The sequence below is a fragment of the Notechis scutatus genome, chromosome 4 (assembly GCF_049901735.1).
Source record: "Notechis scutatus isolate UNSWTSFEM ecotype Mainland chromosome 4, rNotScu1.2, whole genome shotgun sequence".
NCBI lineage: Eukaryota > Metazoa > Chordata > Lepidosauria > Squamata > Elapidae > Notechis > Notechis scutatus.
In genome coordinates, this window is record NC_142012.1 from 87,148,778 (window position 1) to 87,163,731 (window position 14,954).

Here is a 14,954-nt window from a genome sequence, read left to right on the forward strand (position 1 = left end):
TTCAGACGTTTGAGGTCCAGAATTGCCCTCCAGCTCCCCAAACTCTTTGGGACCACAAACAATAAAGAGTAACAGCCTTGACCCCGTTGTTCAGATGGGACCTCTCTAATGGCCCAAATATGCAGAAGATGATTGATAGCCTCCTGCATCAACACTCTCTTAATGGGGTCCGTGGACCTAGGGCTCCTAATGAAAAAGTTCAGAGGGGAGGATTGAAACTCTAGCACCAAACCAAACCTAACAGAGTCCCTGACCCACGCATCAGAGGTGGAGCTGTCCCATTGATCAGCAAACAATTTTAGCCGCCCTCCAATGGGAGCTGCTGTCAAGGATTCACTTGGGGTGACAAAAAAATTGGCCTCCGGTACCTCTGGGGTTTCTTCTGTTTTGGCCTCCCCGCTGACCTCTGTCGGAAGATTCTGACCTATGCTGTCTAAAACTGGGTCTATAGCCTGATATTCTTTGCTATCTGGGAACGTATGGGCCTTGATAGTAGGTCCGAAAGGAACCTCTTCAAAACGACTGGGGCATTCTGTTTTCAGACCTCCAAAAAAGAGGGGGAAGCACTTTTTTCTTGTTTCTATTCTCAATAAGCAGGGGCTCCAAGACACTGCCAAATAATTTATCCCCCGATATTGGGGCTGATGCCAGCTTGCATTTATGCTTGGTATCCGCCTGCCAATGTCTGAGCCATAGCAGTCTCCATGCTGATACGTGAGATGTTATGGCTCTAGATGAGAATTTGACTGCATTAAATGTGGCGTCGGCGGAGAATTCTGCTGCTGCAATAATCTTAGCAATGTCCTGGTGGGCTCTGACATTTGACACCGGCAATATATCCCTCAAGTGGAAGAGCCATCGTAAGGAGGACCGTGTAAAAAAGGACGCAGCTGTAGCTGCCCAGAAACATGCGCCCTACGGAGTGCCAACTCTGCTCTCTTTTCCTCCTGTCTCAGGGCTTCCTTGGCCTCGTTGGGAAAAATTGAAGAAGAGGCCAGTGCCACAATGGGCTCATCCACCTCCGGCGTTTTGAGAAAATTTGAAAACTCTGGTGCCAAATTATAATATTGTTTATTGTACCCTGTTGGGGCTGGGTAGGATGCTGCTGATGCCCATTGATTTTATACTAATTCAGCAAACATACGAGGGACAGGAATAGTTTCTGCCTCATTAGCTGGTTGTGAGAATATTAGATCCTCAGATTCGTCCTGAGACCCTGTTGACAATGGATGAGGGCTTGATGTGCCTAGTTTAGCGGTGTTCTTTGCTTTGAACAGTAAAGATTTAAAGAGGTGCGGACGAAAAAGGTCAGAAAAGGTAGGTTGGTCCGGAATGAGGCCTTCGTCATCCGACATTCCTTGTTCTAGTGGGTCAGCCTCTGACAACCCCAAGTCCATCTGATGGATCAACCCCACCTCCATGGGAACATCCTGGTCATCTAATTCCACGTCCTCCTGAAGACCCTGGGCTGGTATGTCAGGGATATTGGGGAATACCTGAGTTTGATGATGTTCCATATGCGCAAAGGATCAAGCAGACAGGGATCCCACTTCTGAAGTAGCCAAAAAGTGTCTGGTCCAGATGGATTGCTGAACTCCAGCAGCAATGCCCTTTTGTATGGCCATCTCCATCCATTGCCTCATTTCGATGGGAATAGTCTCAGGTAATCCCTCCTCCTGTCTTAAACCGGCGGCCATAGGGGTGAAGGTTGCCTCTGGGATTCGCCGGGCAGTGCTCATTGGAGGAGATATGCCTATGGGAGGCTGTCCAGACATAGCCTGTCTGGGCTGGATGGATAAGTCCAAGGGCCCCAGCAATGTACTTGGGCCCTGATCCGATTGTTGTGTCATAGCCATCTTGTCCGCCTCCCTGGTCCATTTCTGCCACTGCCTTTCCAAGGCTTGGTGCCATCTATGGGCATCCTTATCCACCGCCTTAGAGGCCTTTTGGGGGCCCACTGACTTATCTCGGGACTTATTTGTCTTGGAGCGGAAGACGTTGTCACCTTCCATTGTGGAGGACTGAATCTCGTGTCTCTAACTTTAATTTTTTAAAAAATTATTATTATTGTTGTTATTATTATTATTATTATTATTATTATTATTATTATTATTATTATTATTATTTAGGAGTGGTGCCTACCCCTGTGGTTGAAAGTAGGCCGCTTCTCCAGGAGTGTAAGTCTATATATATATCTCTATATACAAACACACATATATATACATATGCCTATATCTATATGTAAGCCTGTATATATGGGAAACAGTATCTAAGGGTCCCCAGGAAGAGAAACCCCCCAAGCGCTCCAAGCAAGAAATATTCAGGATCCCTGGTCCCCAACAAGGGAAACCAGCTATACTGGTCCTGGATGGATCCTTTCCTGTCAAAAACGTCCCGTTGTTTGAAATGGCACTTGAGGCTTTGCTCCAATGTAACGATCCAAAAGCAATTGTGAGAGGGGGAAAAAAAATTCCTGTTTAAGGACTAGCCTGCTTATCCAACACCAGCAGGCTAAGAGAGAAATAATCCCAGGAAAATGGAGTGGGAAAGTACTTGCCCCGGTCCCCAAGAAGGGAAACCAGTGGGGAATGGCGCCTGTAATATTTAGGCATGAACTTGAAGCCAGCTGTTTAAAAAGGCGGGAAGGCAGAATCTCCGATGTTAAATGCCTGAGCAGTTAAACGAGCTGCTGCTGCTGACTCTCCAAAATGTCAGACAAATGATCCTGTAAGGAGAAGTGAGCCGCGGCTGCGAGCGTTCTGGCAAGATCGCAAAGATAAGACGATCGGAGAATTAGATAGGCTAATTGCCTGAAGCGGCCATCTCAGACTGCCTGCGAAGTGGCAGGCTCCGCCAGTCACAAAGAGCTGCTCTCAACTGATCGGGTGATAACCTAATAGAGCCACAAGCCTTGAAATCTCCAGATTAATAGGGGAAGAAATTTGCAAGCCGAATTAACCCAAGAGCAAACCTGAATCTTGACTGGCTGAATCAGAAACCGTTCCAGTCAGGGAGTGCACAACCTCTTACCACAAAGGCTGAGCTAAAACTGGGGGACGCTGAGGAGGTGTCCAGTGGAGGAGGAGGAACATCCCAGAGTTTTAAGCCCAGCCTTTCCAGAAGAGACTGAAGCACCTCCCACTTCTGGATGCTCTGAACAGCTCATGGGAGAACCCAGAAATATATTACCATTAACATAGCTACAGTTAAAATATTTTCCATTGAAAGCCATATCATTCAACTCCTAAGGCACTGTTAGAAGACATTAAAGTTTCATAGACTTTCTGAATGTCAGAAGGAAAGGGGCCATTCCAGTGTCCAGGGGGGGTTGCTATTCCAAAGGAAAGAGGAAAAAGGCATGCTTCTGTTGTCCTTTGGTGTGGACATATTTTATTGGGATAAAATAAATATTTTAATGGGATATATAAACAACAAGGAACAACACTTCCTGGGAGAAGTTGATTTAAAATTATGCATTTTAGAAAAATGCATATGAAAATATGTACAAATTGTTATGCCAACCTTTTAAAAATAATGAAGTGATACCATAACGAGGAAAAATGGAGAAAGGAAAAATGGGAGACATTGAAATTAACATGTTTGTATATCCCTCAGGACACAAAGGAAAATAAATTATTTGAATGAATATCTCTACGGCCCATTTGACTCTTATATTACATTTGTAGTGAGAAAGAGGAATGTCTTGTTCAAAATTCCAGAAGCTGCATTTTAATACAAACCAAGTAATAATCACAATTTTTGACAGAGGAATTCTAGCTTAATAGTACACCACACAATTGACATGAAGAGCTATATTTCTAATTTAATCCTTGGCAGCACTATTTAAGCAGATTGGACACAGGTGGTAGCAGGGAATTATCTCACTGAGAATCTGAAAGGATATCTCCCACCAAAACAAAAAAAAGTACAGTGCTATATTTTTTAAAAAAATGTATGACTGGTGGAAAGTTTGGTACAGTGGTAAAGTTGCTGCCCTAGAAACCAGGAGACCAAGGGTTCTAGTCACACTTTAGGCATGAAAAGTGGCCAGGTAACTTGGGGCCAATCACTCTTTCTCAGCCCACCTTATTTCACAGGGTTGTTGTTGTGGGATAAATAGGAGGAAGAAAGACTATTATATAAGTTCTTCACCTTGAGCTATTTATACAAATAATAAAGATGGATAAAAAAGCGGATGAATAAATGAAAAGGCTTGTTCTGTTTTCTTTGATGTTAAATAGCTATTTCAAGTGTTCAAATTACTTCTTCATAGAAATAATCTCAGCCTGAGAATAAAGTAATAAAGTGGATCTCTTATGGCCACCTATTTAATGACCTTTTAGCCAGTGGCTTCCCAGTTCCCACTCCTAACTTTCATGCACTCACACATAGTTTTCATGCATAGTGTAACCTTGATACTCATTCTACCAAAATACAGATTGAAGCAGAAATCCAACATTCTTGCTAAATCCACTAGTCAAATATTGTCCAATCATAGCCAAAGCATTTATATGAGAAAGTATTAATGTCCTGATAATGTCATGTTTATCTATGTTTATATTTAGCAAGGAACATGTGAGACAGATGTCAAACATAGAAAACACAGGTCTGCTAGTGCACATAGAAATCTATGCAAATATCCCTAAACAGATACCTTTAACTTTTGTAATAAAATACATGAGTCAACTATAATTTCAGTTTTAGTGAATTGGTTACATTCCTCATGAAAACACAACAGAAATTTAGAACCTAAGAAAAAATGCATATATACATACCGGCATTTGAGAGATAGCGCACATTTCTCATCACTCCTTCGGTGTAGGCTCCTGTCTCATAATTGTCCATCTCACCAGAGACAATGTCTGCCACTCTTGCTGCCCTCCCACGGATGGCACCAGCTGCACGGTCCAGTTCATCAGGATTCTGCTCTCTTAGGGCAATAATGCACTTGTTTACGTCCTCCAGAATATGACTTTCTATGAGAAAATGAGATCACACAAGGTTACTTAGATCAAATGCCTTGACTAGTTTTGACAAATGAATGAAACCAATTGATTGATGTTACAGCAAAATTTCTTATGTGAGTATAGGTCAGTATATAAACAATGTATTGTACTAATATAAAGGAATTCTTTAAAGATCTATACAGAAATATTCATGAGCTCTTATGGACATTTTGCAAAGTTTTCCTTCTTTTTCTATATTTTGGAGGTATATGTCAGTATTTACTTTTTATAATAGCAGTCGTTTAATATGGTATAAGCACATGCTTCAACGATTTATTTGGTTTATTATATTTTTGACCTAATCTATCATTTTTAATTTCCAGCTCCTGGGAAGCTAGTCTGAAGGAAAATTACTATTCCAATAATACCCAATAGACTTTGCACCTAAGTAAAAGTAAAATCCTCGGGTTAGTATTATATATTTTAAGATTGGCTAAAACATGCCACAGTCAGAACGAAAATCTATACCAAGCCTCCACAAAGGAAATTAAAATTAGAATAATTAATCAGCCGCTCATAATCTTTTTGTAGCCTTAATTTCCTGCATTATTTGTGTTCAATCATCTCTATTTAAGAGCCTCTCTTCAGACCAAATGTCAAATTTCATCCAACGTATTATTCTGTAATACAAGGATTACAAACAACTTTTCAGTTGCTCTATATAATTAAAAGTGTTCAAATAAAAATGTTCACTTCAGTCTACAAAACAATCTGATCGGCAAAATTGTGTTGAAGCTTCAATTCAGTTCTAATGGGTAGACATTTTCTGTGTTGGCAGACATAATCTGTGGCAAGCAGAACAGATTCAACCAACAATAACTCATGCTGATAGTGAGTAAAACCCATAGCAGAGAAGGCTATGTTTCTGTAGATCACTAAATTTTCTGTCTTTATCTCTTCATTTACTTCCTAAGCACCTTTCTCATAACATTGCCCTGCAGCAGAACAATAATGGGTTAAAAATTAAACTACTGTATAATGTCAAGGGAGAAAGTACACTCCCATAGCAGGGCAGTATGAAGCCAACAGTTCTGGCTTCACATAATAAAACATAGATCAGTGCTGTGTTCTGAAATGTCTTTCATAACAAACAATGTGTCAAGCACTGGGGAAATCAGGAGATTCAGGCAGTTCAAATGAGTATCAAGGTTTATTGCAAGCTTAAGCTCTCTACAAGAATCTGACCAACAAGTGGTCAAGGGAAGTGAGGGAGAGATAAGAGAGGCATTCAAGGTGAGCTGGTGTTAGATCTCTTGTGCAAGTGTGGACTTGTGATTTATGATGCGTTGGACCCCTCCCTTGGGCTCAGCCTGGTCATCTCCTACACAATGACTAATCCTGCATCACTCTAGCTCAGTTTCTTTCAACCTTGGCAAATTTAAGACATGTGCAACTTCAACTCCAAAATTCTGAGAGTTGAGGTGCACATGTCTTAATGTTGCCAAGGCTGAGAAACCCTGTACTAGTTACTTAATGCCTCTGATGAAGGAGATGCAGGTCACAAAAGCTTATGCTTTCTAATAAAGTTTGCCAGTCATAAAAGATGCTACCAGACTTCTTCTGATTTTTAACAAAAAAAGTCTTCAAGTGAGTGCTTATTAACAAAGAAATTCACAGAACCAAGGGACCTAGCTGGTTTTACGCACATAAGCCTGGCTCTAATTAAGAAATGCGTATCATAACCTCTGCTGGGTTTTAATATTACCTCAATAGAAGAAAATGAGCAAGGCATGTTGAATAAGATAATAAAACAATTGTTCAGTAATAGAACAGTACAGAAAAGGGCAGAGCTCATAGCAGTACTTATCTGGGAGTTCTAAAATACCTTAATTATATTTTTAGAGAATTCCATACAAAGCCAGATTTGATAAAGAGCTGTCCCACAGTGACTTGCAAGATAGAACAGAGAATATAAGATAACGGAGTCAGAAGGGATCTTGAAGGTCTTCTAGTGTCTAGCCCAACTCCCTTCTCAAGCAAGAGCCCCTACACCAGTGGTGGCTAACCTTTTTGGGCTCCTGTGTTGATAATTGCACGTATGCACTTGTGCACTCATGTGCCATCACCCAGAAGGCAATGCGCGCACCCCCCCATGCCCCTGCGCATGTGTGCACGACCCGTGCCACCCGCGTGACCATGCTGCATGCTTCTGCACATGTGCGCATGTCTCCCACGTGCCCACACGCATGTGCGGCAGATACCTGACAATGAGCTGGCGGACAGGCAGCATGCACACATGTGCAGTAAACCTTTTCTGAGTGAGGGCTCACATGCCAGCAGTAATGGCTCTGTGTGCCACTTTTGGCACATGTGCCATAGGTTCACCACTACAGCCCTATACCAGGGGTGGGATTCTACCGGTTCACACCTGTTTGCTAGAACCAGTTGTTAACATTCTAAGCAGTTTGGAGAACTGGTTGTTAGAAGAAATTACTGGCCTAATCCTGTGATGAAAGCAGGAAGGAAACATTCTGGTGTTGCTTACAGAAACTGCCATTCTGGTGTTGCTTACAGAAATTGCCTCTCCATTAACCCTTAATACATTCTTGGCAGGACTAGACTTCCTGTCTCAGGAACTTCTCTGGAGTTTTTTGCCCCTCCTTTGCTGGTATTTTGCTTGTATGGAGTGACCATTCAAAGTTACAATGGCACTGAAAAAAGTGACTTATGACCATTTTTCACACTTACGACTGTTGCAGCATCCCCACAGTTATGAGAGGCCAGACGAGGAGATGCGTGTCTTGATGTGAGTGATATTGAGTTGGCCACACCCTGCCAATAACATGACCACCAACCCAGTCACATGACCACCAAGCCACACCACCAACTAAGACACGCCCACAGAACCAGTTGTTAAAAAATTTGAATCCCACCCCTGCCCTATACCATTCCAGACAAATGGCTGTCCAATCTCTTCTTGAAAACCTCCAGTGATGGAATACCCATAACTTTCAGACGCAAGTCATTCCAATTGATTAATTATACTCACTGTCAGGAAATTTCTTCTTACTTCTAGGTTGAGTCTCTCTTTAATGATCTTCCACCCATTACTTTTTGTCTTGCCCTCAGATGCTTTGGAGAATAATTTGACTCCCAATTCTCTATGACAGCCTCTCAAGTACTGAAAGACAGCTATGGTTTATCAGATGGTTTAGCCTCCAGATGTCTTATCTTTGTGCTCATCTCTGCACTGTTTCTAGGATTTCAACATCCTTTTTGTATCAAGGAGACCAGTAGGAGTCATGATGTCCTCATAAAGGTGATGCCGATGATGTAAAAAAAACCCCACCCTTTCACAATAGGTTCTGCCCAAGGGAATGTTGACAACTTGAAATTCTAGCACTTCATAGTAAGGAAATAGCATACTAACAGGATAGAATGGAAAAAGTAGCTTGCCCAGCCAAGACAATGGCTGGACCTTCACAATGCAGCAGGCCAAATGGTAAGTGATTGCGGAGGTGGGGGGGGATTAGATAAGTAAAACTGAGTTGATGAGCACCTTGCTGTTATAAGTACGAGCAGGATGCCCATCTCCCAGTTTTTGATCACATGATCACAGAGATGCTGCAATGGACATAACTTTAAGGACCAGTCATAACTACCATTTGATCAATGCTGTCATACAGCTGCTCAATAATGGGACATTATTTTGGAATGTGGCATTATCTCCCTCCAAATTAGAATTGCCCAGATCCAGGAAGGTCTTGAAAATCTGCCTGCTTCTTTCCATGTTAGGACTAGCTTGCCGCATAAGATAGAGTGTATATTGGTGTGTCCTGACTGTTTTATTGATTAATATATCACATTTACATAGCTGCCCATTTCACCAAAAGCAACTCTGGATTGTTATGTTTTCTGGGAATTAAGTCCTCAATTAATTCTTTATTGCACTATGATTTTTAATCTACAGTTTTGAAATCTTTTGAGCATTTAAAGTGCTCTATTCTTTGCATACTATTCTTCCCATTGTTTTAATTATTCATTTATGTGTTTTAATTTCAAAACCACCCCAAAATGTACATTTTCCAAAACAAGTAATTGTTTATTCAATCATTTCTGTTGACACAGAAGGAAATGAAAAATGATCAAGTGATATATGTTGATACTCTTCACAGGAATATATAATCTGTACAAGTAAACTTAATATGGCACATGCTGAGTCAAGCTGCATCATTTTAATTATTAGTACACTTATATCTGACCTTCAGTTATTACCAGAGGATTCAGGCCAGGTGAATTTCACATGCAAAATAGTGGGGAATATCATCCTTCTCCTATCTGGAGAAGTAGAGAATGTGAAGTGACACCAATTATCATATTTGTATTAAGGATCTGGGTAAGGCTACCAAGTGTATTACTGAAGACAGGGAGTGCTAAATTTTGCTTGTTTTTTTAAGGTCATTAAATGTTCCAAATAATATTTCAAGTGAATGATTTGAATAAAAAAAATATGTGTCTTATTGAGGCCTAATCAAGGGAGAAAGATGCAGTAATCAGTGGTGTATTAACCATTAAGCAGACTAAGCATGTGCTTAGGGCACCAGACCCAAAGGGGGCACCACAAAGTTTAGAAAGAAAGAAAAAAGCAATGAAGATTTGTAAAAAAAATCTTGTATGTACAAAGGAAGGGGACACCAAGATTTGTCAGTGCTTAGGGCACCAGCGAGCCTCAATCTGCCCCTGGCAGTAAAAAAGAATTGTTTTAATTGGAGTCATTTCTAGAGGATGTTCAAATTGTGAGCTGTTAAAACAGACTTTTAATAGTACATGAATCTGTCACTCAAAAAGCTGCATAACATAGATGCTAAACTGTTTTTCCCAATGGTTCTTTCTTGAAACAAAGCCTGGAACTTATGAAAGAAGTTTTCCACTCATCCCAATAGTGTTGATATAACTTTTCAATGAACAGTTGAAACATTTTAGTTAATTCTATACTTTTTAAAGACTAGACTTGGAGGAAAAAGAAAAAAAAGAAAGAGCACTAATATTTTATATGTATTCTCCTTGCTCTCTTAATATTATATGAGTATAGACATGTCTGCAATGTTTTATACTTTGTGCAAAGTGAATATAGAGTGACTGTTACATTAGATTATGCACGACTAAGTGCTATCCATTTCAGAGATGCCAATAAAATATTGTCAGAAGATAATGGCCATCTGCTATTCCTACATAATTGCTCAGGTGAAGACATTGTTTTGGGGAAATATTCTATTGTATCTGCTATATATTTGCTTTACCAAATCCTGCTTTACCAAATGGAATGTCTGTTCCATGGCACTGAAATTTGTCCTCTACTGTATGTCTTTCTGAGATACCAGCTGGAAACTGATTATTTAAGTTGCAATTTGTAAATCACTTACAAAGCAAACTTGCACTTAATCAGGATGGCCTTGTCTTTTCCTTGAAAATGTCTGTAAGGTGTATATGGGGGGGAGGAAAAAGAAGCAGAGAAGCAATGGGTGAGGAGTACCTAATTATTTTGGTATTATAATAATCCACTCTATGACATGTAAATTTCATTATTATACAATTTAAAAGACAGTAGCAAGTAGAGGATATTATTAATTAGATCCAAAATGAGACATTGGCACCTAGCTTAGAACTGAGTTCTCAAAATGCAAAGAAGAACAAAAAAGTAGCTGTACTGATGCATAATTGAGAACCATATGAAGAAGAAGAAGAACTCTGCATCAATCATTTTAAGATTATGAATGCTGTTGCATTGTGTTCCAGAGGGTGGGTGTGAGGACCCAGGGTGGGATACAAAACAAACACAGTCACAGAAAACAGGTGAAGCCCCTTTTATTCCTTCACTTTGCTTCCAAGCTCCGAATATTCTTGATGGAAGACAAAAAACTCTCACACAAATAGTTACAAGAAGAAGGAAAAAAGCAACACAAACCAGGCAAGATAAGGGCTGGAAGACGTCCACAGATAACACATACTGGGAAGGATGCCAAACATAGAGAGAAACCATAAACTAGAGATATTTCCATGCTTTGTTTCCAGCGTTCGCCTGTACACATGTCCGACCTCTTATTCAGTTGTCATAGCTGCAGCCCATGAAGAGGATCAAGGCCCTCTCCTCCCGAGTAGACCACGTCTCTCCCTTATCCCTGCATGCCCTAGGATGGAGAGGGGGTGGGCCTGGGTCCTCCTCTGACCGCTCAGCTGGCCTCTCCCCTTCTCCAGCCTCCTCCACAACCTCCGGAGCCACACTTCCATTCCATGCCGGCTGTTCCTCCTCTCCCTCAGGGTCATTCTGCACCAGGGGCATGACAGTGGGAACAGTGGCATGACAACAGGAAAGTCTCTCTTTTTGGGTTGTGATACCAGATGGTCTCTGTCTCAAAGTATGCCTCCCCTGCTGCATCCTATAAGATGGGCAAATATCACTGGGAAGAAGCTCCATGCCATGGAAAGGCTACATATGATAGATATATATGAAAGTAGGAACTGAGAGATTGCCAACAGTTCGTGTTTGGCTCCAGTGAACAGTGACAATGGGAGAATCAGGGATGAATTTGGGTGAAAAATGTACAATACCCTGAATGTGTATTGTGCATTGGCGGAATTTGCATTATGACATCCCAATGCATGCTTTATAACTTTTCTCTCAGCAATCACTGAAGATGTCAATGCATAATGAATATACACGTATGTACAAATTCAGATATTTGGCATTGACTGCTGAAGAATAAAGTATTTACATGCTTGACAGATCAGTATTTGAAAAATATGCTGAAGACATTTCCATGATCATGTGGCCAGCATGACTATACACTGAGGCATATGGAACACTGTTACCTTCCCACCAAGGTGGTACCTATTAACCTACTTGCATTTGCATGCTTTTGAACTGCTAGATGGGCAGGAGCTGGGACTTGTTATGGGACCTCACCCCATCACACAGTGCTCGGGTCTCAAACCTTGACTGTTCCAGCTGACAATCTTTGTGTCTTTAACCTCTGAACCATCGTGTCCCCTTAAACACTTAGCCATTGTGACCCCCAATTAGAAACATATTTACTGCTAAATCTGAATTAGGTTGTCCACAAATATTTAAAAAAATATAGAGAGAACAGCTGTCTCATCAGCCCCTACTTTTCAATGAGTAGTTTTATCATATCTAATCAAACTTTATTGAGAAAAATCACTATGATTACATGGGAAGACATTCCTCACTTTAAATGTCATAGCTTGAGAAGCAATCTCACATCTGTTCTAAGTTCCATGCATTGCTTATTTTTGTTCTGTGTCCCCCAGTTATCTTTACTAAGACTGAACATAATGTTCCTGGTTTGCTATCACCAGTTCCTATTGTATTGCCTATTTTTTAGACTATAAGTCAATTTGTTTTATCCAGGCAACATGAAAATGGAAAACATCTATTAGTTGATTAATCTAGGGAAAGTCAATAGAATTAAATTAGATGCATTAAGTCTTACTCCTATAAATCAGATGTAATATAAACAACAATCATTTTATCTATCTTATCATTCAGAATAGAAAAATGCTGCATTCCAATTATAGTCCAAAAAAAGGAAGATAGAGATTAAATTGTAAGACTTTTTGTGTTGTGGTTCATAGTTTTGACTGTACATTATTTTTCTGCTAAGTGTTTATACAGTGCTTTGAAAATTCAGAATGCTTAAGACCTATTTGGCATAAATATCCCCTCACACAGCTAACAAAATGGACGGGGTGGGAGTGAGGGATCAGATCTGCTAAGCATGACCTGGGAAGCAGTCCCCTAGCTAGTGACACACTCATGACAGCTGCTACTTGTTCTTTGTTTAAAAGGATGGATAGAGCCCACAGAAATTGTTGAAGGTTACCTATTGAATTCATCATAATGATTATGAAATTCAAACAAAGGATTTTCCTTGACTAAAATATTGTAATTCGTGCATTAGCATATTTACAACACCTGCAGATATTGTCTATCACTATTCCTACATATGTTATATTGCTCAATCTTTTTAAAAAGTAAAAAAAACCCATTTTAAAAGTACATAAAATGATTGCAGAACAAACCTTCATTGTATGTATGCATAGTATTAGGGCCAATCCTGGATGATTAATATACTTTTCATCCAAAATCCAGTTTATTGCCACTTTCATCATTCCAAAATGAGAATATGCCAACTAGCTTTCAGACTGGCATCTAGTTCAATATTTCTCTCTCACCTAAATCATTTATTTAAAATTGTGTGGAACAGTGTTCCTGGCATTCAGACTGACACGAAACTGATAAAAATGCTATGCACATTTTCCTTCATTAATCTCATTCAAGCTCTCCATTGCATTAGTAAAATAGTAACATATGTCCAAATGGAAGGAAACGTCTATGGCCTGCAGCATTTCACTAAAGCAAAAAGCAAACAGCAAAAACAACAAAACCCTATCTGCAAAAACCATGCATCACAAGAATATTTATAAAGGTAAAAGATATAAAGACAAATTCTACTATGATTGCAATTCTATACATACCTACTTAGAAGCATTACAACAGTCAATTGCTTCAAAGTCTGTATCTATAGACATATAGAAGCATACTTTAATGCTGTTTATCTTTAGAAGCAAAAATAGCAGTTTATTATTTACATATAGTTTGTCTAGCTCTCCTGATTTTTTGCTTACTTTGAGAAAAGAACCAAACAGAGACACCAACAAGCAACACTTTTTTTTTTCATTTTACTCTTTGCAGACTAAGATTTCCAACATACAGGATGAATACTCAGAATGGAACAAGTACTCCTGATCTATCATTATTTGCTCAAAATCCCTCCGAGATCTTATATCACCCCAGAGCAATTATACACTAGCATTTTCTTGCTAGCTAGAATAAGAGAGGAACCTCATTAATGTCCTCTGTGTTTGCTATTATGCTCAGCTGTAGGGAGTTTAATAAAAGTCTCTCTCAGGCAATGATTAGCTTGTACCATGTGTGTGTGTGTGTGTGTGTACACATGCATGCTACAGAGAGGCAAAATAAACATATCCAGATGGTTCCTTTTAAATTATTGAAGAAGAAAGCAAGACTGGAGAGGGAGATTAAACAACAGAACAAAATCTATTTTGAGAATTTAACATTAATTTTTGCGAATCTATTTTAAGGGATTCAATTCTCATTGAATTGAAATTCGCTACCCCAAGAATGACAACCTGGAGTCAACTATATTGAATCCAGATTGCTATGCTTTCACTATCCTTTCAATTCATTAAATTCAATTCATTATCCTTTCATTTCATTAAATCAAGGAATTGTGTGAAACTGGAGAATTTACAGTCAAGTTGTCAATAATCCGACCTGTGGCTCAGTTTGGCAGTTTCACATTGAACTGAACAATTTGTCTGTCTGGTCTCTTTGGGAGTAGCTCCAAGACTCTATGGGAATATAAGACTTAGTTATTGCCCATAATCTTTTAAATCTTCCAAAGATAGAGGCTCCTAAGAAGAGTATGATAAAATAACTATTGCATCTACGCTTAATTTGTTCCTTAATCCTGGTAGAGATGAGCAAAAAAAGATCATATCCAGATAACCAAAGGACTGAGATACTCTAAATATAATCTCAATGTAAAATTCTCTTTAAAAAAGGACAAAAGAATGAAAGTCGTAAGAACTGAAGAAGGGTGTTTCCATGTTCATCTTTCCTGGAGAGTCATCTTTATTCTAACACAATTTCTGAGTCTGATGATTTCAAGATGCTACCCGATGTTTTTACTACATAAACTAATACAGCTCTTCTGCTATACAGTTTGCCCAGCACTAAAACCCACAGCTGGCTGTCATACTGTATCTCATGGCATATTACAAAGGTACCAGAGGAATGGCCACCACCATCACTGTCACAGTGAAATAGTAGCCCTTCTGACATCTGGAAATGCATTGGATGTATTTTACCATTTGAACAAGCAAGGAAAGTTATATTTGTACCTT

The 14,954-nt window shown here is 39.7% G+C and overlaps 1 protein-coding gene across 1 annotated transcript in view; it reads right to left on the minus strand.

Moving 5' to 3' along the window:
* Positions 1-14,954, minus strand: part of CTNNA3 (catenin alpha 3) — a 767,102-nt gene that overhangs the window by 185,501 nt on the left and 566,647 nt on the right. Inside the window, exon 12 of the mRNA XM_026672790.2 lies at positions 4,776-4,976. Coding sequence (XP_026528575.2) covers positions 4,776-4,976 — 201 coding nt within the window. The remainder of the gene's footprint in view (positions 1-4,775; positions 4,977-14,954) is intronic.